General features: G+C 37.5%; 1 protein-coding gene across 1 annotated transcript in view; it reads left to right on the forward strand.

The window, feature by feature from the left end:
- PCNX2 (pecanex 2) overlaps positions 1 to 25,548 on the forward strand; it is a 413,266-nt gene extending 387,718 nt beyond the window's left edge. The window contains exons 29-34 of the mRNA XM_074222998.1: positions 2,698 to 2,842; positions 3,376 to 3,606; positions 5,155 to 5,429; positions 6,113 to 6,300; positions 21,896 to 22,344; positions 24,497 to 25,548. Coding sequence (XP_074079099.1) covers positions 2,698 to 2,842; positions 3,376 to 3,606; positions 5,155 to 5,429; positions 6,113 to 6,300; positions 21,896 to 22,344; positions 24,497 to 24,667 — 1,459 coding nt within the window. The 3' untranslated portion in view covers positions 24,668 to 25,548. The remainder of the gene's footprint in view (positions 1 to 2,697; positions 2,843 to 3,375; positions 3,607 to 5,154; positions 5,430 to 6,112; positions 6,301 to 21,895; positions 22,345 to 24,496) is intronic.
- The last annotated feature ends 781 nt before the right edge of the window (positions 25,549 to 26,329 follow it).

Below are 26,329 nucleotides of genomic sequence, written 5' to 3' on the forward strand. Positions count from 1 at the left end.
TTTCCAGCTTGGAAATTCAAGAGCTTTTATCATATCCAAATCAGAAATATGTTATCAGTATCTAGAGCTCAGGTCTTTCCTTTTTACCTTACTCCCACCCTATCTCACATATAGTTGTTTTCATTTTTCTTGGAACAATTAACAAAATACAATTAAAGAGAGTTTTTGTCTTCTCAAGAGAAGACATGTAATATATGCATCATAAAGTTGGAATGTTTCATTTCTAAGGTGCTGAGGAAAAATTCTATTTTTATATTTTCTCCATTTTGCACCATTCCATGTGAGCAGTATTGAGTGGCATGATATATCATTTTCACTGAAAATAGAAACTTCGTATAATCTGTTGTTGTTTGGAGGTGGCTTTGGATCAGAGCTCAGCATCTGTGCAAGTCCTGGGTGAAACTTTGTTTTTCTTGGCCCTTGATACGCCAAAGTCAAATTTTGTTCCTTTTAAATACAATTGAGACAGAAGTACAGTGGCAGTCTGAAGCCCTGTATTCCTCTCTCTCTGGCCTCAGTTTTGATTAGCTAGGGGACCTTGGGCAAACCCATTCATCTTTGCTTGTCAATTCCTCCATCCATAAAATGGGAATGGTGTTTTTCTTATGTATACATTTCTACAGGGCCATGTCTAAAGTGTGGGACTGAATTACTGAGTCCTTCCTGGAAAATAACCCAATTCTCCCCACTCCTTACTCCCCCAACTCCAGGACTTAGCTTTTGTCCCCAGGGACAGAGTATATTTTAAAATGCTTTCAGTTGAGAGCTTAGGAAAAAAAAATCACATTAAGCATTTTAACCCCCCCACACACACCCTTGGCTTTAATCCCTTGTCCTTCCTAGGAAAATCAACCAGCATAGATTATTTTATGTAGCAAATTCCCTGTGGTCAGTTATAACAGAAGGCTCTCCTTTAGGGCCTCATTGCTCCAAGGCAACCCATAAGAGACTTGTCTGCATTCAGGAGACACAACCATTCTCTCACTGAGGTTCTCACCCTGTCAATGAGGAACCCCCTTGGCCAGTGCTTCACAGTTTCAGTTTGTTCTGTCCAAGCTGACCACTGAATGCAGACATCTCTCTCTAGGGAGTAGTGAGGAGAAATTAATGAACATAGTACATTTTGCAAATAAATGTTAAAATGGTAATCAGTGAAACCATTTCCCTAATGTGCAGGTCTAAATACATTGTGTTGAGTCAAGAGATTTGTTCAGTGAGCCAAGTCATTAAATCCTTATGAGCCAGCCATCCTCAGAGAGCCCCTTTCACACACGTTTTCCTTCTCATTCTCTCCCAGTTCAATACTATTAGGGATGATGTTTCTTGTACTTGTCATTTAACTACCTCACTGGGATTCAGTGAGGAATTCAGAATAAAATGCCCCAAGCTTGTGAGATGAAGGATACTGAACAATGCTTTAATGCTAATAAAGAGAGAGAAGAGAAGATCACCTCCCCCTACCCCAAGAATTTAAGATGAGTTAACTCCCTAAACTCTACTTCTCATATTCCACAAAAAAAGTGAGTGTTGGAAAGGAGAAGAAGAGCAGTCTAAATACTGAGAGAAAGTTCAGTTAACTGAAGCTTTTGTTCTACATGTAGAAAGTTATCATATATTTGTAGCAGATGAGGAAAGGGAGAGCATAGATAATTGAAAAATATAGATAATTCCCAGAGATCATTTCCATCACTAGTTTTGACTTCTTTCACTATAATACCTACCAAAGTTTTTAATGAATATATATTTTTTTCATTTTCCTTTATTTCCCTAGCCCATTCTCTGGTAGAGTGATATAGGGTCATGGGCCTAAAACCAGGGGGATCTCAGAGGGCATTTAATCCCATTTCTTTTTTTAATAGATGAGAAAACTGAGGCCCAATGGATTTAGTGACTTGTTCAAAGTCACACAAGTCACATAAGCATTGGAGGCAAGATTAAAACCTAAGACCCTGACTCTATTAATATTGTTTTTTTATTGTACTATTTTGAATCTCATCATTAATTCAATTCAATTTAATTCATTTTCAACAAATGTTTCTGAATCATCTTCAATGTGCAAGGCACTATGTGACTACAAAGCCAAAAGCAAAATTAAAAAAGTAGTCCCTGCCCTCAAGGAGTAATGACATAACTCTAAATGACATCCAGAAGCCAGGGAGATAAATGACCCTGGATAGTACAGATTATATCACCAGCCCCCTAGATAAAAGAGTGTTGACTACAAGCACCAAGTTGTTGGTTGTGATTGTTGTCAGCATTGAGATAAGCTGGTCTCTTTATTTTCTTGGCTCTGAAGTCTGAATCCCCAAATGGTTAGCCATGAACATCATTAACAAAGGTGTGTTCTGACCAAAAGTGCTTTCTGTGTTCTCTAATATAACATCGATCAGACAGACAGTTCTGTGGCTCATAAAATCGATAAAAATGATTACAACAGTATAATACTCATTATTTGATATGAGGACAGAAATAAGATTTGTGGTCTCTGGGAGTCGGAGTGATGCTATGAATCAGAGGCCAGTCATCTTGACCCAATGGAATAGCTTGTAGCATTTCCAGTTCTTCAGTTCATGTTAAGACAATGACATTGAGAGCTTGACAAAGACAAATGGGAAGAAAAACCTTGTTTGCAATAACTGGTTTCCTCCAAGCCTCTTTCGTTCTGTGTTAAAAACAAGGAACAACATTGTTTTACAGCCTAGATTCCTTTCTGTATGGTCTCCACGCCCTGTTCAAAGGTGACTTTAGAATAACATCAAGAGATGAATGGGTTTTTGCTGACATGGATCTGCTGCATAAAGTTGTTGCCCCAGCTATCAGAATGTCTTTAAAGCTTCATCAGGTATGTTTTTTGTTAATCTCTTGCATATGTGATTCTCCCCAACACTATCAATATAAAGGTAAAAAGTAGAAAGTTCCTTTTCTTAAAAGAACCATCCCCTCTTTCATTTTCATGGGATTTGATGTTTAGTTTGCTTATGAAGTTGGATTCCACATAAATTTCTCAATCCCTCCAGCACACTTATTTTTGTCATCGTAGTTGTTAATTTTTGCTCATGGGAAGCTGAATTTAGGTGCTGAACTACAATGGCCATGATATTCCCAAAGAGGTCAAAATTATCCAGATTACACTGGGAATTACATTTGGATATGGATCTTAGTCAAATGCCTTCCCAGTGAAAAGGAGTAAAAATTCACCAGTCTTAAGAAACACATCTGATATTGTAAAATTACACCTGCCTGGAACATGTGCTAAAAAGAAGAGAACAAAGGAAGAAAGGTGGATTTGGTGATCCATTCAGTCTTAGGAGATGGGGCTCTGTTAACCAAGACTAGATATTCTGGTTCTAATGTAGTTGGCTTTTATTTCTTCAGGACCAGTTCACATGTCTAGATGAATATGAGGATCCTGTGGTCCTCTATGATGCCATTCAGTCCTTTGAGAAAAAGGTGGTAATTTGCCACGAAGGAGATCCTGCCTGGAGGAGTGCTGTCTTATCCAACAAAGAGGAACTTCTCACTCTGAGGCATGTGGTAGATGAAGGCACTGATGAATATAAGGTTATCATGCTAAACAAAAGCTACCTGAGTTTCAAGGTGATCAAGGTACAGTAGAATTTGTTTTGAAAAGTCATTTTTTATTTTGGGGTGTATCCAAGGAGATGTAGATGGATTGCTGGTGCCATCTTGATAAATCCATATGCCATAATCCCTATTCAGTAATTTGTTTCTAAATGAGCACTTGCTAATCAACAGACTAGAGTGACAAGGTGACCACTGACTAGATTGCAAAGTTCTTGAGGAATCATTTCACTTTGATATTTGTCTCCCCAGAACCTACATAGTAGGAACTTCATAAATGTTTGTTGATTGTTTGATTAAGAAGGTACTTTTGGAAATCATCTAGTCCATTTCTCCCTACTTCTCAGCCCATTGTACATTTAGTCTACTAAATGAAGCAAAAGAGCAAGGAGGGGGAATGTCCAGCATGCCATCATCATAAAGTAAAAACAAAAATAAACTTATGTCTCATTCTGGGAAGTAACCTGAATTTGTCCTATTGAATGTCTAAATTTGTCCTTAGCTATTGAAGAGGACAAAAATGACATCACTGTTTTATAGACAAGTAACAGTATGTCTGACTATGGCTGATCAAATCAATATAAGCTTGGAATGCTCCATCACAAGTTGGCCATAAATAATCCATTGAGATTACCTGGAGTAGATTCTCTCGTTTCCTTTGAGCCACTTCAATTCTGCCTTGCTCATAGAGTGCAGCATGCCATGCTGGGTGGCCCTGCACCAGTGTCTCCCATGCTGAAAATAAATATCAAAGTTCTTAAGAAAGACCTTCAAAGTGTCTTTGTATCGCCTTTTCTGACCCCACTATGACCACTTGCCCTGTGTGAGTTCACCATAAAATAAACTTTGTGGAAAGTTGACATTTGACATTACATTTGACCAGACCATCTAGTTGCCCTCTCTGTAGGAACATTTGAATACCTGGCAGTTTAGCTTAAGAAAGGACCTCAGTGTTTGGCATCTTTTCCTGCCAGGTGATTCTCAGAATCTTCCTAAGACAATTCAAATGGAAGTGATTCGGTTTCCAGGCATGACTGTTAGACTGCCAATACCAGAGGCAGGGATAGGATGCCCTTGTGCCTTTTGGGGGGACTAATTAATACTCTTGCTGAATAATGAAAATGTACTTCTAGTTGTGCAAAACAGAATAATATGAATGCATGACAAGTAAGTCAGTGTTCATAGATTAAGTAAATACAAGAGCTTGGTAGGAGATAGGAAATGAATTCACAATAATGTTTTAAAACAGGAGAAGCTAGCAAGAAGTTGTGCTCTTATTATCCTTTTCTTACAGATGAGGAAACTGAGGCAGAGAAAGGTTAAGTGTCTTTCCCAAAGTCATATAGCTAATAAGGATCTGAGACAGCATTTGAACTCAGATCTTCTTGGTGTTAGGTCTACCATTGTTATCCACTGATCCCAACTGTATGGGCCTTTGTTAAAATCAGATCCTCTGATTTTAAACCCACATTTATCTACTGTACACCATATTGTCTCTTACATGAATTAAAACAGAGATCCTGACTTAACAGTTCATCTGCTTTTCTTCCTTGACCCGACCCTGGTCTGCAGGTTAACAAGGAATGTGTCCGAGGACTATGGGCTGGCCAACAGCAAGAGCTTATATTCCTACGTAACCGTAATCCAGAGAGAGGAAGCATACAGAATAATAAACAGGTCCTAAGGAACTTGATTAATTCCTCCTGTGATCAGCCACTAGGATACCCCATGTATGTTTCCCCATTAACAACATCCTACCTGGGGACCCACAGTCAGATGAAGAATGTTTGGGGTGGACCTATCAGCTTGGACAACATTAAGTCCTGGTTCCTAAACAAGTGGTTAAGGTAGGTTTTCCAATGGAAAAAAAAAAACCCTGCATCCAAGTGGATTGGAGTAGATTGGACAAACTGCAAATTACTCAGACTTTAAATCCCATTGCTAATAGTTTTACTCTTGTGATTCAAGCTATTGCCCATGATGGGTGTACACAGAAAACAGTAAATAGACTTGGGGCCACTGACTGAGATGGGGAAATGATGGGAATTTTTACACAACTGAAAAGATGGCTATTTCCTAGTTATATAGGTTGATAATCTGGTTTTGTTCCCACAGAGCTTCAGAGTCTAGGGATCTTTATGAGTAATTGTTCCACTTACATTAAAGAAAGCCAGATCTGAACTCCCTCAGCATGACCCTGTCAGTTAAATAAACCTTGTCTTCCTACTCTGGGTTCCTTGGAATGAATTCTAAGGAACTATGCCTGAATACTACTTATCTTCAGGCTTTTAATTAGAGGACAGGCAGAAGTTAAAGGCTACTGCTTATTCACTCCAGTGACATTTCTTCTACAAAATCATTAAAGTGGGAATAAGGACACTTCTTTCTCTCATAACACTCCCACTTGCATTATTAACCTCCTAGACATGGTGAAGGGGATCAGTAGTTATCTTAAGCTCGGTTGTTGAGCAGAATCTCCAAGATGAAATGTCCTAATGAGAATTTGATGAAGCATCTCCTGTGTTCACAGAATGCGCAAGGATTGTAATGCCAGCCAGCACAGTGGAGGCAACATTGAAGAAGTGGACAGTGGAGGGGGTACTTCAGCAAGGACCAGTAGTGGCTCAAGCAGTTCAAGCCAGGAGAACAGTGTAGAACAACCTAGGAAAGAAATCTCCCAGTTTCGGTTTTCTTCTCAAGGTGGTACCTACAGGCCAGGTAGGTTAAGCAAAAGAAGCAGCCTCCTAAGTCAAAAAGCTTGCTGAGTGTCCAGATGATGTTCTCTTTTCTTGGAAAACTTCTTGAAGGAAGAGACTGGATTATTTTTTTCTGTTTGTATCCCTAGCACATAGCACTGTTTAATAAATACTTTGTGATTGATTAATTAGTTGATACCTATGGGATGCAGCAACTAAAGTATGAAGAGGGAAGACTAGACCAGGTGAACTAGCCCAAAAGGTCCAAGTCCCGGGAATATGTGCCAAAGACTCTACTACCACTACTACCCTTCATAGAAGGAGTTGATGAAACTATTTCCAGGGTTAAGTCACCAGATTGTTTGTATTTTTTAAAAATGCAAAATTTTTAAATACCCTTCCTTTCTTCACTAATCCCTCTTCCAGTAAGATAAAGCTTGAGTAGTTGCCCATTTTGCCTATCTCTAATTTTAGCCCTAAAAACAAGTATGACAAATTTACATCAGGAGCTTCATGGTAGGAAAGAATTGAGTTTTAGGACAAGCAATCACTAATTTTTTTTAACTGCAAAAGTGCTGATGAATCAGCTTTTGCCATTCATTCACACATTCACTCTGCAAACATCAATTGAGCCCTCATCATGTATAAGGCTCCTGTGTTAGACACAGAACTGTGTTAGCTTTCATGGTTGATCCACAATGATAATTCATTTCTTTTGATAGCTGCTCACCCTATCAAATAGGCAGTTTACAGAAGCATTCCTGCAGCCCTAAGTCTTGTATTTATCTCCTTCTAGCCATCTCTGACATTTCAGAGATTGCCAGGAAATTAGGAATGCAAGTGATAGCTAAAACTATGGCTGCAATGAGTCAGAAGTTTAAAAATCTCATTTGAACTCATGCTCAAGTAATTAGTCTCAACCAGATGGAAGAGATCCAAAAATCAAGTCCAAGAGATTGTTCTAAACTTTGAGAAGGTCTCTTGATTAACATTAGTCTCTTGCATGCAAAAACAAAACAAAAACCTCATGTTTTTTATTCAGTTTGTTTGATTTTTATTTTTTTACCCCCTCCCTCCCAAATATAGACCCTTATAAACAATAAAGGAAGGAGAAAGAAATTAAAAGTAAAAGTAAAATTAAAAAAATAATAATAGGGGCAGGTAGGTGGTGCAATGGACAGAGCACCAGTTATGGAGTCAGGAGCACTGAAGCTCAAATCCAGCCTCAGACACCGAACAATTACCCAGCTGTGTGACCTTGGGCAAGCCACCCCAACCCCACTGCCCTGCAAAAACCAAAAATAAAATTATAATTATAATAAAATTTGTGCTTCAATCTATGTTCCAATATCACCAGCTCTGTCAAGGGAGGATCATTTATGATAAGTCCATCACAAAAGCTACTTCCATATTTTTCCACTGTTGACATTGCTGATCACAACTCCCTCCATTAGTATTTCCCCACTACCATACATTATATTTTCTCTCTCCTTTCACTCTGTCTGTCTTCTTAAATGTGCTGTAGGGTAGCTGAGTGATGCAGCAGACAGATCACCAGCCCTGGGGCCAAGAGGCCCCCCAGCCCACATACCACCCCAAGGCCCAGCAACTACCTGGCTCTGTGGTCCTGGACAGGTCATCCAATCCCAGCCCCTTGCAAGAAGTAAAAAAGAAAATGTATTATATCTGATCACTCTCCCCCATGGTCCACCCTTTCTTCCATCACTCACATCCCCGCTTCTCCCTTTCTTACTCTAGATGTCTATACCTCACTGAGTATATATATGCTGCTTCCTCTCTGAGCCACCTCTGATGAAAGCGAAGGTTCTCTCATTCCCCCCTTGCCTTCCCCCTTCCATATTATTGTAACAGCTCTTGTAATAAAAAAAAATCTTATTATATGAACTATCTTAACCAATTCCACCTCTACTTTCTCTTACTCCCATTACATTTCCCTTTTAGCCATTGACTCCATTTTACAGTATATTATATCTTCAAATTCAGCTCTCTCCTGTGCTTCATCTATATAAGCTCCTTCTACCTGTTCTATTAAATGAGAAGTTTCTTATGAGTATTATCAGTACCATTTTTCTATGCAGGAATACATGCAGTTCATCATCCTTAAGTCCCTCATATTTTACCCTTCTCCTCCAGTCTCTATGCTTCACCTGAGTCCTGTATTTGAAGATCAAATTTTCTGTTCAGCTCTGGCCATTTTAATAGGAACATTTGAAATTTCCCTGGTTCATTGAAAGTCCATCTTTTTCCCTGGAAGAGGACATTCAGTTTTGCTGGGTAGTTGATTCTTGGTAGCATTCCAAGCTCTTATGCCTTCTGGAATATTATAGTCCAAGCCCTACGAGCCCTTAATGTAGTTACTGTTAAGTCCTCTGTGATCCTGACTGCAGCTCCATGACATTTGAATTGTGTCCTTCTGGCTGCTTGTAATATTTTCTACTTGCCTTGGGAGTTCTGGAACTTGGATATAATATATTCCTGGGGGTTGTTTTTTTTTGGATCTCTTTCAGGGGGAGAATGGTGGATTCTCTCCATTTCTATTTTGCCCTCTGCTTCTAGGATATCTGGGCAATTTTCCTGTAGGAATTCTTTAAAAATGATGTCAAGGCTCCTTTCCTGATCATGACTTTCAGGTATCCCAATAATTTTAAATTATCTTCCCTGAATCTGTTTTCCAGATCAGTTGTTTTTTCAATGAGATGTTTCACATTTTCTTCTAATTTTTCATTCTTTTGTTTTTGAAGTATTGTGTCTTGACTTCTCTTAAAGTCATCAGCTTCCTTTAGCTCCATTCTACATCTGAAGGATTTGTTTTCCTCAGAGAGCTTTCTTTCTTATCTCTTTTTCCATCCAGCCAATTCTCCTTTTTAAAGCATTCTTCTCCTCAATAACTTTTTGAATTGTTTTATCCATTTGATCTATGCTGGTTTTTAACATGTTATTTTCTTCAGCATTTTTTGGATCTCCTTGACTAAGCTGCTGACTTCTTTTTCATGTTTTTCCTGCAGCTCTCTCATTTCTTTTCCCAATTTTTCTTCTATCTCCTTCACTTGATTTTCAAAATCTTTTTTGACCTCTGTCATAGCCTGAGCCCAATTTCTCTTTTTCTTACAGTCTTTAGGTGCAAGAGCTTGTACTGCCTCATCTTCAGATTGAGTATTTTGATACTTCTTGGGATCATAGACAATGCATTTCTCAATGGTGTTCCTCCTTTTTCTCTGTTTACTCATTTCCCCAGCCTCTGTCTGGTTTTGGAGTACTTTCTGAGCTTTTGAGTATTATTGGGACACCCCCCCACAAGGATCTCAGTGTTTGAGGCTCTGTTTCCTGGTCTGTGAATGACCACAAGTGCACCCCTCCGCCATGGGGCTGAGGTAGGAGAGGCCCTGATGTTCTATGGGAGGCCTAGACTGTAATCAGGGTCTGAATGTGGTCAGAATCTGAATGTAGTCAGAGACCCAGAGTCCTGTTCCAGGTACAGAGGACCGATCTCAGAAGTCTCTCTCCCCCTCCCCTACCTTTGGTAGGCTGAGCACTCAAGGCTCAGTTGCCAGGAGGCTTCTACTTACTGGCTCTGCCTGCTTCTATTTTCTGGATCTGCCAGGCCACCACTGCTTGCTGAGTGCCATGAGGGCTGGGCTTCATGCGCTTTCTCTGGCACAGATCCCCCACTGATCTTCCAAGTTGTGCTTGGTACTCCCCAGAGTGTAGGTCAGGAAACTGCCCCTGCCACCATGAGCCAAGGTTCCCAGGCACCTGGGGCTGCCTCTGGGAGGCTGAAGTTCCTTCACTCTGGTGGGGCTGCCCCTCTAACTCCATGGAGCAGAGCCTTTACACTATTTTCCAGGTTACCTTGTTCTGGAGAATTGCCTTACTGGATCCCTCTGTGGATTCTGTCTCTCAAAAATTTAGTTAGAGTCATTATTTTATGAATTTTGAAATATTATATAGAGAACACCTAAGAGAGGCTCTTCTCCTATCTCCATCTTGGTTCTGCCCCTGTTTGTTTAATTTTTAATGAAACTCTGATCTTGGTATTTTCCAGATGTGAAAATATTACACTTTAGTTCTAATCAGTCAAAGATTTAAGAGTCACCAATACTTGGGACAGTGATTTATCTAACTGACACAAACTGTGTACATGATCAATGAGGGTGCTGAAATGGGAAGAGTGAAATGAAGAGAATATGTGTTTGAGTGGGCTGATAGGCTTTTAAGGATTTAGGCACAGCTCATCATCAAATCCTTTGATGCTGAGAAAAGTGTTAGATTTCTGTATTAGTGAGGCATATCATCAATTTCTCATCTTTTGTTTGGAAAAAGGTTTGTGCTTATTCCTTATGTCTGTAGAGAATTCATTCTCTCATGTACATAGAAGCATCCCCCTCATTAAGGGTTTTACCTTTCATAATAAAAATGACTTGCAATCTACTTGTTGACAATCACCATATTAGAGACAAATTTTGGTCGTAGTTGGGAGCAACACAGTGTTAGGGCATAGACAGGATATGATCTGAAATGTTGAAGGAAGAACCTACAATCAGTCAATCAGGGAATAAGCACCTGGTTTATTCAGGTAATTTGTTAAGCACTATGTGGTGGGTGGGCAGTAAGATGACACTGTGGATAGAGCAATGGTCTTGGAGTTAGGAGGACAAGAGTTCAAAACTTGACTCTTACTCTCTGTGAGACCTTGAGCAAGTCACTTAACCCTGATTGCCTAGCAACCAGGGCCATCTCTAGTTATCCTGATGGTTCTGGAGGAGAAAGTGAGGCTGGTGACTTAGTGCAGCGCCACTTCACTCAAATCCAATTCATGTGCTTTTCATGGCATCATCTCCCTGATGTCATGGTCTTCTTTGACATCAAAGGATAAATATCATCATTATCATATGGTGGGTGAGGGGCACATGAAGGCAAAAATAAAACAGTCCCTGCCTTCAAGGTACTTATGTTTCAACTGAGGGAGAAAACATGTATATGCCTATTATATATGTACATTGAAGAAGTTATAGATCTATGTATGTATTGAAATAACTTGGAAATTAAACTTATCTCATCATAGTCATATGACTGAGATATTCATGAGCTACAATAGACATGTCAAATATAGGACTCACAACACTCTCAAGGGCAACTAAACCAGATTAAAATATAATTGAAATACTTGATAAAATTAATTAAAATGCAATAGAACATAAATAATATTATTTTGTGAAAGCCAATATTTGGCCTATAGGGGTTACTTATGATTTGGTGGCCCTCATTTCTATGTGAATTTGACTCCACTGAACTTCAGTATCATAACACAACTAATTTGAGGTTGGTATATCCATCTGTGGCAGGGAACTGGAGAGGAGAACTGCTTATTTATTTACTAGTAAGGATTCTTGCCCCAGAAATAGATAATGAAGAGGATTGAATGGATGCTGCTATAAATATGAATCATCTACAAATGATTGATATAACTTGTAATTCTAAGAAACTTTAAGAATGAGCTCCCTAGATACATTTAATCTGATAGCAAAGTAATTGAAAAAGTAAGATTAATTGTGGAATAATGATCTTAGCAAAAAAATAGACTTAGATTTTCTTACTTTAATACTTAACTTAGTTGGCTGGTGCCAGTCTGTCTGAAGGAAAGAAAAAGAAAGAAAGAGGAAAAAAAACTCAAAGAAAATGCACAGAACAAGTGAGAAAAACCTAAAACAGTATGTCAGTCCTTCAATCTGACCTTCAATCATATATGGAGTCCTTAATGTAGTGAAATTTTTGTCACTGTCTCTCAGTATTATTCCTGGTCATATATGGGTGGCCCACTATCCAACACCATAACCAATGACTAAGGGATGAATATAGAATATTTTTGTACAGCAGTCAGCTTTACAATTTAAATCACAAACAGATGTTTGGCCATGCTAAACTCTGAACAAACTAACAAATCACCATCTCCATTCTTAATCCTAATTTATCAAGGTCATCTTCCTTTTCTCCACCCCCCCCCCCACATTTTTAAAAAGATAACATTAAACTAATCATTTGGGACAGTTAACCCAGGCCACAACTCTCCCTTTTTCTTCAGATGCATGGGGCTATGATGAAATCATCTTACAAGGGTCTGACCACACTAATTCTAAGAGAACTAATAGAAATTCAGGCAAACTTTACCCATGGTCCTTTAGGCCAAATGTGTCCTCCTTCTTACATACCAGAACAAAATTGAAATCTGGGTCATATAAAGGAAGGGAAACCACAACCACTGACTTGCCTTTTGACAAGGGCCATCATTACCTTCACTTCAACTAAGCCATTTCTGTTTCTCAGCTGCTATTCTTTGCTTGACGTGATGGAGAAGGGTCATTTCATTAGAAACCACTTCAACCAATAAACTGTTTGGAAGGAAATTGGCTCTTTGGAATTTCTCAGCAGTATAATTAGGTTTTGTCCCCTAAGGAGTTACTCCTCAATGAACACTTCACTGCTTAGTCCTCCCTAAAGAGGAGCATCTCAAAATTACTAGAATATGTTCTTTTTTTCCAATGGTATTTAATGAATAAGTCAAGGAATAAGAATCTGGTTGTTTATGAAGCATTCCCAGTGTAAATAGTGCAGGTTCAGGGGATGGACCTTTGTCCAGGAAGAAAGGTTTTTTTATTGATTTTAGAAGCATAGTTTCTTCTTCTTGTTAGTGAAGTTAAAAACATATTTCTCCTACTCCTTGTTGTTAGTTAAGTAAGCACTTATATTCTCTTGTTAGTTAAGCAAAAGCTTATATTTCTCTTTAGTAAGTAGTTCTATGAGTCTTAAAATGTTTAACACAGAAAAAGCTCACTAAGAAAAAGTCAAGCAAAATCAGGTTTCTCTGATCTATCCTTTTCCTCAAGCTATATTTGATGGCTACTTCCTCAAATTTCTGTTAACAGTTTTGTATTTATTGTCCAATTTTGATTACAGTATAAGCTAGGACAAAACCTATGGATTTACATAAAGGTCTCCTCATTGGTAAAGAGAATTACCAGCCAAAATTGTCCCTTAACCAGATAGGGCTTGTTGAGTAATCATTCTGTTCACCAATGAGGAGAGTTCTTATGTCCATAGGCTGGAGCCATATGAAACATTAGATTACATTTATTTTGTTGTACAATATTCTAAACTTTAAAAGGTCAAGGACTTCTCAATATTATCTTTGAATCCCCACCACCCATTATAATGACTTGTATGTAGTCTATGTATAATAAATGCTAAATTAAATTTTCTTGTAGAGCAAGGTTAAAATCTTGCTGCTAGGAGGTATTCAGTGAACAAGCCATGGAATAAGCATCTGGCTATGCATGAAAAATAAGCAATAAAAATTTTACATCTAGGGGCTGTCATATGCAAAATGTAAGCCATGAGCTGGTGGTTTCTATGATCAAAAGGTCTGTGGTTTTCTTGTTATTTGTGTGCCTACAAACCTAGAAGGGCTAAAAAATGTGACTATTGCTCATATATTTCATTGGTCCCCTCTAACACTAGACCAGACTTTCCCACAAAATAGCAATGAGCTCCAGTGGCAGTGGGCCACAAAGACTAACTCAACTATCATAAGATACCACCAGAGTAAGATAATGTAAATGGACAATGATAAGGAAGACTGATAATTAATATAATGTTCCAAAATGTACCAGACAAAAGCTTTTATTCATTTCATTACTCAAATAATATATAGGCATTTAGGGCCTGTGATGCAAAAAACATTGGGCAAAGGGGAATTCAGATTAGATAAGATCCTGCCCCTCCCAATTTTCATGGATCTTAATACAAAAATAACTAGATTATACATTACTACATGATACATACATTTGTAGGTTGCGTGAAATGCTATGGGGTAGAAGAAGTTAGGAATAATGACCCTGTAAGACTTTATAGAAGAACTGTAATTTGAATTAGACTTTTAAAGGCTGGCTAGAGAGAACATACTGGGCCTAGGAAAGAGCATGAAAAAGAGCCAAATTTCTCGTGGTAAGAGAACTGCAAATTAAAACAATTCTGTAGTTTCACCTTTCACCCAGGGAAATAGCAAAAATGTAGAAAAATTTAGAAACAATGTGGGAAAATGGGCACATTAATATACTATTCATAGAGCTGTGAATTGGTTCAACTATTCTGGAAAATAATTTAGAGTCATTAAAAAAAGTGACTAAACTATTCATATTTTTTTATTCAGGAATCCCTCTATGGGGCACATATCTCAAGGAGGCCCAAAACAGAAATACCCCATATACACCAAATTTTTCAATAGAATCTTCTATTGTAGTAAAGAATTACACACAAAGTAGGTGCCAATTAATTAGGGGATAGATGAACAAACTGATATTTAAATAGAATTTTTAATGTTTAATTAATTTAAGGAATGATGCATTTTGATAGATACTTTATTTTAATTTTCCAGTTACCTGTTATGAAAGTTTTTCAACATTCATCCACTTGAATAAGTTACACAATATTCTTCCACCCTTCTCTCCCTTCCCCTTCCCCACAGCAGAGAACAGTCTAGTGAACGTTGTACATATACATTTGTGTTTAACATGTTTATATATTAGTCAAGTCATTTTTTTCTTGAGGAATTAGAACTTAGGGGAAAAGAAAGAAAACCATGGGATAGGAAGGAAAAACATAGATTTTTTTTTTTAAAGTGGACATGGTTGTTCATTCAGATTCTGTGGTTTTTGTTTTTCTGGGTTTTTTTTCTTTTGGTCTGGATGTGGATAGCATTGTCTATAATAGGTCTCCCAGGGTTGTCCAAGCTCTCTGAACTGCTGAGAGAAGCACCATACATCATAGTTGATCATCTCACAATGTTGTTGTTAATGTGTACAATGTTCTCTTAGTTCTGCTTCCTTTGCTCAGCATCAGTTCCTGTAATTCTTTCCTTGCTTCCCTAGAGTCCAGCCATTCATGGTTTCTTATAGAACAACATATTGTATTCTATAACATTCATGTACCATAATTTGCTCAGCCATTTCCCCAACTGACAAGCAATTTCCAATTCTTTGACACTACAAAAAGAGCTGCTACAAATATTTTGGAACATGTGGGACTTTTCCCATTTTTTATGATTTCTTCTGGATATAGGCCTAGAATTGGAATTGCTGGGTCAAAGGGTATGAGCAGTTCATTGCTGCTTAAGCATAGTTCCATATTGCTTTCCAAAATGATTGGTTCAAAACTCCACAACCAGTGCATTTATGTCCCAATTCTCCCACAACCTTTCCAGCATGAGTTGTTTTTCATTTTTGTCATCTTAGGCAACCTGATAGGTGTGAAGTAGTACCTCATAAGTGTTTTAATTTGCCTTGCTCTAATCAATAATGATTTAGAACATTTTTTCATATCATTATATATAGTTTTTATTTTCTTGTATAGAAACTGCCTGTTTAATATATGAGGGATTTTGAGAAAGATTTGTTTGAAATGATGCAGAATGAAATAAATAAAAAGATATACAATAATTATTATAATAATTTAACTATAAACATTAAAAGCAGAACTCTAACTAAAATAATTCTTAGTCATAGAGAAAATATAAAATAATGTGCTTCTATCTTCTCAGCAGAAAGATGGGGATCAAATATAGAATATTGTATATATTATCTGACATCACAATTGAAGCAATTGTTTTGTTTAATTGTATTTTTTTTAATCTTACAAGTCAAGACAGCAGCTATTGCTTAAGTACCTACTATGTACTTTCCATTTTCATTATTTTTTATGCAAGGAAATGGGGTTAAATGACTTGCCCAAAGTGACACAGCTTAGTAATCATTAAGTGAGGTCTAATTTGAACTCAGATCCTCCTGATTCCAGGGCCAGGGCACTATTCATTGTACCATCTCACTCCCTAATCTTCATTATTTTGTGGAAGTCTATCTATGTTTTTCTAAGATCATCAAGTTCATCATGCTAAGTACTAGAAATATAAAAACAAATCCTTCTTTCAAGAACCAAGAATTCTACTGATGAAAGTAACATGCAAGCAATTACGTAGAAATAAGATATGCACATGATTGATTGGAGATAAGCAGTTAAGAGAAAGCATTAAAATTAAAAGGAATTGAGATAGACTTCTCAAAAAAGGTGGGATTTCAAGTGGTACTTGAAAGAAGTAAGGGAATCCAGAAAGCAGACTTCAGGCATGAAATGAGCAGCCAGTAAAAATGCATGGAGCTAGGAGTAAGCGTTGTTCAAGGATCAGCAGAGACCATTGTTACTAGATTGAAGAGTATGTTGGGTGCAACTGCTATTCATTTAAAATATATAACAAAGTTATTCCATAATTTTTTTCCTTTATTTCCCTTCTAATGACTACAAAAATGCATATGTATATAAAATTGTTTTATGCATACTTCTATTTATCAGTTGTTTCTCTACATGCAGAAAAATATTCCTTCATTTGTCTTTCATAGTTAATTTGGGTATTGATAATAGTCAAAATTACTTAATTACTCAAAGTTCTTAAAACAATATTACTGTTCCTAAATACATTGTTCTCTTGGTTCTGCTCATTTCAATCTTCATTATTTTGTGAAAGTCTACTCATGCTTTTCTAAAATCATCAAATTCATCATTTCTTATAGCACACTAGTATCCTATCCCAATCATATGCCATAACTTGCTCAGCCATTCCCCAACTGATGGACATCCTCACAATTTCCAGAGTGCTGCCATAAATATTTTAGAAGACTTTGCTTTCTTCCCTAATCACCTATGGAAATAGAAGGAATAGGAAGTTGTACATAGGAGATTTGTATTTTCATGAGTAATCATCTTTGTTATTATACTGTTATGGACAAGCGAGTTTTATTCCATAAATTAAAAATAAAATAAATATATTTTTTAAAAGAACTTGTTGGAGAGAACAAGTTTTTTTTTAAGTTTTTGCAAGGCAATGGGGTTAAGTGGCTTGCCCAAGGCCACACGGCTAGGTGTCTGAGGTCCTCGGATTTGAACTCAGGTACTCCTGACTCCAGGGCCGGTGCTCTATTCACTGCACCACCTAGCCACCCCTGAGAACAAGTTTTAAGAAAATTAGAAGGGTAGGAAAGGTCTAGGTTATAAAGGACTTTGAAAATGAAATAAATGAAAATGAAATGATTTTATCTTAGATTCTAAAGGTGATATGAAAGAACTGATATTTATTGAATAGGGCAATGATCTGTTCAAATCTGGTCTTTAGGACGACCAATTTAATAGGAATAGGAAAAGATTTGAAGAAAACTGGTCAGAAGACTATAGTAATAGTCCAGGCATGAGGTGATTTGGATCTGAACTAAGGTGGTGTTAGTGTCAGAGAAGTGTATATACAAGAGATGTTATAAATGTTGAGTCAAAAAGCCTTGGCAACAGATTTGATATGGGGTGGGGTAAAGAGTAGCAATTAAGGATGACATCTAGGTTGCAAGCCTGGCTAATAGGAGGATACTGGTACCTTGACAGTAATAGGAAAGTTAGGAAGATGTCCATTTCAGATATGTTGAATTTACGATCTCTATAGAAGTCTGAGTTTGAGATCTGAATAGACAATGTAGACATTAACCTCTAGCTTGGAGAGTAAGAGAGATGAAAATTGAATCATTGGGAGTAGATGATATCACAAACAAAATAATATAGAGGAGAAAGAAAAGACAGACAGCCTTGAAGGACACTTAGCATTAGCTGGCATAATCTGGATGAACATTCAGTAAAACATTTGTAAAAGAATAATAGGAAAATGACTGCAATAGAGTAGTGTCACAAAAACTTAGAGAATTAAGATGGTCCTCCACAATGTCAAAGGCTGCAAAGTCTTCAAAGAAGGGAGAATTCAATTCTCAGATATAAGGGTTAGAGTATGTCCAGAAATTACAGTAACATGAAAACAAAGGCATCAATAAAGCTTTTATTTATTAAGGTATGGAGGTCTGAAAGCACAGAATATATTATAGAGAAAAGAGAGTAGTTCATTTGGACCATAACAGAGCAAGTTGAGAGGAATAAAAAATGAGATTAAAGCTGGAAAAGGAGGCTGGTACCAGATAATAACAGGTCAATAAGGTGGTACAATGGATACAACATCTAGCCTGGACAGGAAGACCTGAGATGAAATCTGGTCTTAGGAACTTCTCAGCTGTGTGATTCTGGGCAAGTCACATTCCTGTTTGCCCAAGTTTCTTTCTTTCTTTCTTTCTTTTCTTTCTTTCTTTCTTTCTTTCTTTCTTTCTTTCTTTCTTTCTTTCTTTCTTTCTTTCTTTCTTTCTTGCAAGGCAATGGGGTTAAGTGACTTGTTCAAGGTCACACAGCTAGGTAATTATTAAGTGCCTGAGGCCGGATTTGAACCGAGGTCCTCCTGATTCCAGGGCCGGTGCTCTATCCACTGTGCCACCTAGCTGTCCCTTTGCCCGTTTCTTAATTTGTAAAATGCACTGGTGATGGAATGGCAACCTACTACTGTATCTTTGCCAAGAAAACTCCAAATGGGATCATGAAGAGTTGAATATGACTGAAAAATCTGAACTAGATGATGGGGCAGCTAGGTGGTGTAGTGGATAGAGCATCAGCCCTGGAGTCAGGAGGACCTGGGTTCAAATCCGGCCTCAGACACTTAATCATTACCTAGCTGTGTGGCCTTGGGCAAGCCACTTAACCCCATTGCCTTGAAAAAAAAAAAGAAAGTATATGCCAGAAAAAGGAATCAGAATTTTATTCAGCAAGCAACAAGAATCTACTGAAGATTTTTTAAAAATTAGAAATGCAAAAGAAAAATTATTCAGGAAATAATATGAACAGAAGATCGGAGAAAGGACGTCTTGTTAGAATGTCCTTTTAATATCCAGGCAGTATTGATAAAAGAACTGATCTGGGATGAGTGGGGCAGGAGGGAGTGCAAAGATTAGAAGGGGGGAGGAAGAGAAAAGTGCAATTTCAAGGGATACTGTGAAAGTGGAGTTGATAGCATTTTACAACTGACTGCCACTGAGAAGTTGGAAAGGGAGTTGATGCCACTGGAATAAATGAAATTGCAAAGAGAGAATTAGTAAAGGAAGAGGGTCAAGGATGGACCACTAGGAACTCTCCTATTAAGAGATTAGGTAGGGAGTGAAGACACAGCAAAGGAGATTGAGGATTCATTGGAGAAGGAAATGGTGATGTTTCTGATCCTTGGAGAGAAAAGGGAAGGGTATGGTTTTAAAGTCATTTATTTCATAAAGCACTACATTCTTTTGGTGACAGCATTTTCTTTAAGTCTATAATTTGTCAAGTTATTTAGATCTGTTCTTGGTGGACTAGGAGAGCTCTCCCCCATCTCAAGCCATAAGAGACACTAAAATGAAATACAAATAAGCCACTGTAGGCTTCCCCTTTCCCAAATTATCAATAGCTTATAGGGCAATGCAACCTTCTCCCAGTCAGGTCTTCAAATATCATAGGATTCTATTTTCTTCAATCAGCTCTCAGTAAAGCAACATTTGTTCTCCAGCTAGTACTGCTCATAGCAAATGAGATGCAAAGTCTATCTTTGCCCCTCTTTTTATCCACTTTAAGCCACAGAGGGCAGTAAAGGACATCATAGGTAAGTTTTGGGGAAGTTTTATCTGTCTCAGATTGTAGATTGTATGTAGGGTAATAAATCCAATCAACTCTTTATGTGGAGAGATTCTTCTTTCTTCCAGTGATGCCTAGAATTCTCAGTCTTTTTTGTTTGGCTTCACCAAACCCAAAGCAGATTTTTTTATCTTCTAAGTCTCCTCCACCTTGCTTCTCTAGAACTGGAGGAGGCTGTCTCCACCATCAGCATCTTCCCTCTGAGTCTTCTTATCTCTTCTTTTCACCGATCCACTCTAAAGTCTCAAATCAAAGCATCCTCAGGAGGAATAGCACATCTCAGTAACTCAACTCACATTTCTGTCTGGATAACAATATACACTTTCCTCCCAGTCCCCAAACAATTCTGTGATGTGTAAGTTTCTTAGCTGCATCCTTCAAAATCCTGAAAACTGTGGCATGAAAATAAACTGATGAACACTAATGTGATGCAGCCACCCCCCCCCCCACCTTCTCTCAGTACTTATGCCCTTCAGTTACTTTCAAATAGGTCCTCTTAGTATATTTATCTGTTTCTCCCTGATCTTGGAACTGTCTCTAGTTGTTTTTTTTCCATATAAATTTTTTTTTGTATCCCTTTAGAAAAAAAAAAGTTTATATAAAAAGGGGTATTACTTTACAGGAAAAATAGGCAGAAACTGAAAAGAAGCAAATTTAGGTATGGCATCAGGAAAAGCTTCCTAACAAAATTATTCAAAATTAAAATGAGATGCATTCAAGAGGTGATGAATTCTCCCTCAGTGGAGGTCTTACATAGAAGCTGAATGATCACTTTGAATAACCTCTGCTTCAGTTTCCTGAACTGTAAAATAGGTATAAAAATGGCATCTAATTCTCAGCGTTGCTGTGAAGATTAAATGATATAGTATTTGTAAAGTGCTTTGTAAATCTTAGTGTTAGGTGTTATTTTGTAATAATAATAATTTATATTGTTCTACATGTATATTGTTCTACAATTACCAGATACTTTTCCAAATGCTTTATGAATATTAACTTATTTTAACCTCACCAAAAAGTTGACACCATCTATTTCAATTTAATTCCTTTAGGCAAAAGCGTTCTTAACCTATGGTCTGGGAACTTTTCAAAACATTTTTGTTAATTGTATTTAAAAATGACAATATAGACCTATGAATTTTATTTTATATATTTAAAAACATTATTCTAAAAAGGGGTCCATTGCCTTTATCAGATTGCAAAGGAATATATAATATTAAAAAAATTGATATTCCCCTTACCCTCCATAGGGAAATTTAAAGTGATCAAATTTTTTTTTTTGCTTTTTTTTCCCACCAAAATCTCAAGAATTAAGTAATAGTATTGTGTCTAGACTAGAACTTGGAATTTGACACTCAATGGTTATTTGACTTGAGCAGATTATTTTTCAGGTTACTTTACTTGTTTTGAATTATTAATTTCAACTCCATCAATATAATAAGTAGTTTAAAAAAAAGAAAAGGAAAAGCAAAAAAGAGGTGGGGGGAGGAAATCAGTAGACTAGGATTTGAGACATTTCTTTCACTAACTTCCTGGGTCTCTAATCCTTGGTCCAAAGACCTAAAAGTAAACTGGTTGTTCTAATTAATATCTGAATTACCTAGTTAACTGTGATTCCTTTACTGATAGAGTAGCCAGAACTTCTTGAACCACTGATAAGTCAGATTTATATATCATTTTAAGGTATTCCAAAATAATAGCAAGTTTTAATTTTTATTCACCTTATAGAAATTACATAGTCATAGATTTAAGGATGAAAGGGACCTCAGAGATTAAGTCTAATCTTCCTCCCTGTCCCCATTATACATATGTGCAAAATGAACAGAGTACAAAGTTAGGAAGTATTAAAGGCAGACTCTAAACCCAGATATTCCTCGATTCCCAGTCAACATTTCATCTACTATAACATATTTTATGAAGGATTTGGGGGAGGGGTATCATATGTTAATGACAAAATGTTTGGGTTTTTTTCTCTTGTTAAGGCAGAAGAAAAGGCAGGAGTCAGTCTGCTCAGTCTCATGGGACCTTCATCCAAAGACCACCCATTTCAAGTTTGTCTGGGCCTGTTCTGGAAAGCCATCCATCCTTGTTCCAAACTTCCACATCAGTCCATGAAATAGCCCAAAGGCTTTCCAGCAGCCAGCTGTCCCTCCACAACTCCACCACATCGCTGCACTCTCAGCCTCGCCCTATTTCTACGACTGGTCACCTCAATGTCCGAGAGAGAGCTGAGGCACTAATCAGATCCAGCCTAGGCTCATCTACCAGCTCTACCCTCAGTTTCTTGTTTGGCAAGAGAAGTTTTTCCAGTGCATTGGTCATTTCCGGGCTCTCAGCTGCAGATGGAGGAAATACCAGTGATACCCTGTCTTCAAGCAGTGTCAACATTGCAATGGGCCCTTCTGCTCGAGCCATGAGCCAAACTACAAGGGTAAGATGGCTCTGTTAGCAGGAGTAATCTAGTTTTTTGGATACTTGTCTACATTGTTTTAACATTTGATGCTTAATGATTCCCATCAATCTACTTCCAAGATTCCATCTTCTTCACTATAGGGTTCCTAGAGTGATAAATGACAAAGTAATTAGACATGAAATGGTTTGGCAGTTTTGTGAAGCAAACAGGATCTAGAATACATGTACTATGAATAATGATATACTAGTATTATTGGAGATTGCCAGATACAACTGAGCAAGTAGAAATGCTGTCATTAGCACAAAATCTTCAGATGAGAGAAAACAATGTTTTCTTCACTCATCCATACTGGAAGCAGCATTTTCTATTTGGCCCAGTCTCTTTAGATCATCTTGGTCTGAAATAAAGGAAAGAAAAAAGAACATGAAGGAGTGATTTGTACACAAAATGTCTATTATTAATCACTATTTTCAAGCTGGTGAGATGGATACTGTTTTTAAATAGTAAAATGTTGGGAATTTCTAACAGTCCAGGACCCCAAGTAGAAGATATTACATTAATACATAAACTTCATTAGTTTGGAAGGAACTCATGGCTCCTCTTTTCTCTTTTAATGGTATTTGTGCTATGGACAAGTGAAAAGTTGCTTTAGCAAATGGAATCTTAGAAGTTGGATGTTTCCCATGTTACATTTTATCATTTGAAAGGCAGCAAGGACTGACTAGAAGTTAGAGAGCTGACCTCAAAGTCAGAAAGATCTGGACTCCTGTCCCTCTTCTGACTATGTGCTTCTGGTCATCAAGCCTCAGTGAATTAAGAAATACTTTTAAGATTATTCAACTCAAAATTTTAAAACATGAATGTGTAAAATGTAAAATTTGGGGAAAAAGTCATATATTAAGAAAGGTGGGGGTGGCTAGGTAGTGCAGTGGATAAAGCACCGGCCCTGGAGTCAGGAGTACCTGGGTTCAAATTTGGTCTCAGACACTTAATAATTACCTAGCTGTGTGGCCTTGGGCAAGCCGCTTAACTCCATTTGCCTTGCAAAAAAAACAACCTTAAAAAAAAGAAAAGGGGGGAAGATCATGTTATAGAGAAGATGATGAATTAATTGATGGGAAGGTTTCCTCTTATAGGGATTTCCCTGTAATGATGAAATCATGGCCCAGTCCTTATCCTTATTTAATATTTACATCATTTGTACTCTCAATCTTATTACTTACTTTTAAAAGAAAGGTCACTTAGGGAAGTGATCAGAAGACACAGTGACCTTGAAGATTATAAGCTATCAATCTTGAGAGAGAGCCACTCATGAAGAGAACCACAGAATTGTAATTTCCTATAATAGAATGGCTATCTATGAATGACTGTGAATAAGTGTTTGAAGCTGTGGCTCTAGAGAAATTATTCCCAGGCTTAAAAAAAATCATTAATATCTTTTGTTTTAATATTGCCTGTGTATTCTTCCTCTTCCTATTACCTGAGAGGAATCCCTTATAGTAAAGAAGAAAAAGAAGAAAAATGTTCAGCAAAACTCATCATGATATTGAAAATGTCTGACTTTGTATGCAATACTCCAGTTCTACAGTCTACCTCTGCAAAGAAGCAGGGTATCCTTGCTTTACATCTTTTGTGTCTCATTGCAAGTACCAGGCAAGGAAAAAATAACAGCTTTGTTATTTATCATATATTCTCTTCTCCACTACACAGAAGTCATATTTAGCCAATCAACTGCAGTCAAAACTAAAATGCCTCTCAATTGGATGTGAGTCAAAACATCATAAATTCAGAATTTTTGTTATGAATGTAAAATATAATGGAAATGAAATCATAGGAAATCTAGAAATATAAATGATCTTGTTTCCTGAGGTCACATCATTCCAATACATTGATGCCCACATTACATGAGAAAAGCATCTACAATTTGCAAAACCCTGTGTTAAAAGTAGAATTTTAAATAGGCCATCATCAACTCATTTTCTGACCAGAGCACAATCTATTCCAGTTTACTGAATGGGAGTCATTGTCTTACCAGAGTTTCCAAGGTCACTTTGGACCATTACATCCCTTCACAGAGGGTCTATTCACAGAGATGCATGTTACTGAAGAGTATTAAACTAGGGACATTGACTAAGCTAATTGAATACTTCTTTTTTTGTTTTGGAAACAGTTCTCAGAGCCTTGTGAAACGACATATGCTACAGAACAGGGTCAGCTTCGCGATCAACCTCTTCCCCAGGCAATGGCAGAGAGTCTTAGTGTGATCTGTCGGAGGGCCAGTCAGGAGGACATGGGTCTGGATGACACAGCTTCTCAACAAAGTTTATCCGAAGAGTCATGAGGGGCCTGAGGGCTGCAGGGGACTCACTTTCAGAAGACAACTTGTCCTGTCCCCTGTAATGGACAGATTTCAAAAATCTTTCTCTGGAACTCAAGATCCAGGAAGTTTAAAACAACCAAACAAACAAACAAAAAAAGCTGATAGGTCAGACTATGGGAGGACCTTCACTTGAAACATGAGAGCTTCTTAAATCACAATGCAACTCTATCTCAGGTTCTCAGAAACTTTTCCCTTTATGACTAAAACCTTTGTGCTCTCTCTCCTTTTCCCATTCAATTGCCCCAATAATTCCAGGCTACCAGACCTGCTGAGGTGGATTTCTGGGAGGGCTCAAGCAATTACAAATTGGAATAACCAACAAAAGCCATTTAGTATCGTAACATAACATAAGTAGTGCATACACGGACTACTATTTTCAGCCATTACTAAAAGAAGCTAATTGCATGTTAAATAATTGGCAATTTTATACATAATGCATCACCATGAAAAATTCTGAATAGTAGCATTGAATATATATAATGAGCTGTTACAATATGATACAGTAAAATCTTAAGTTTTTAAGAAGAACCTCATCTCTTTACCACATTCCTGCTGGTGGTAATCAAGGACACAATAGTAATATATTTCAGGAGATGCTATAGTGCATGCAGTTATGTTTAAAGTATTTTGTAAAAGAACTAAAACACATATCGATAGCAGATGAATTAAGAAATCCAGTTTAAGAAAAACAACAAAACACAAATCTGTGCATGGAAAGCCATCTTACGATGGTCCTAACTTTCAGTAAGAGTTATTTCTAGAAAAAGGCTATGTGTTCCTGTTTAGTTTGCAGGGATGCATGCCTGTTTCTGAAGCCAAGGAACCCTTAATGTATCATAGGACATAGATCCACATCTTTGTTTTTGTAATTAAAATGTTTACAAAGATTCATGGGTTCAGGTGTTTTGATTTGCTACAGTTGTTATCCTTTGGGGGAGGGAGGAAAGAAAAGTGGCTTTCTTTTGCTTTGAGAATGGAATTTTAATAAATTCTGACTTGGTCATTCTTGAGCAAACTCATACAAGACAGGTTGCATGTTAACAAGAATGTAATTCAATAAGAATGCAAGCTTTTATTCTCACTTGAACTCTCATTCTGTCCCTTTCACTACTACTACTTGATATTTTTTGACCTTAGGTTTTTGGGTTTGTTTTTTGTTTTTGCAAGGCAATACAGTTAAGTGATTTACCCAAGGTCACACAGGTAGGTAATTAATAAGTGTCTGAGGTCAGATTTGAACTCAAGTCCTCCTGACTCCAAGGCCAGTGATCTATCCATTGTGCCACCTAGTTGCCTCTCTCCTTCATTTTCAAAGAAGGCCATGACATCAGGGGAGGTGAAGCCATGACAAAGAAGTGATTTGGATTTGAGTGAGAGGGTACTGTGCTAAGACAAAAATCTCACTTTCTACTCCAGAGCCATCTGGATCCAGTGGCCAGATATGATTCAGGATGACTGGAGATTGTCCCAGATAAGGGGCAATCACAGAGTCTTACCCAAGGTCACATACTAAGTTTCTGAGGTCAGATTTGAACTCAGGTTCTCCTGACCTTAGGGCTGGCACTCTACACACTGCGCCTAGCTGCCTTCTCCTCTTCCTCTTTCTCATCCTAATAATGATAA

Source organism: Macrotis lagotis, chromosome 2 (genome assembly GCF_037893015.1).
Source record: "Macrotis lagotis isolate mMagLag1 chromosome 2, bilby.v1.9.chrom.fasta, whole genome shotgun sequence".
Classification (NCBI taxonomy): Eukaryota; Metazoa; Chordata; class Mammalia; order Peramelemorphia; family Peramelidae; genus Macrotis; species Macrotis lagotis.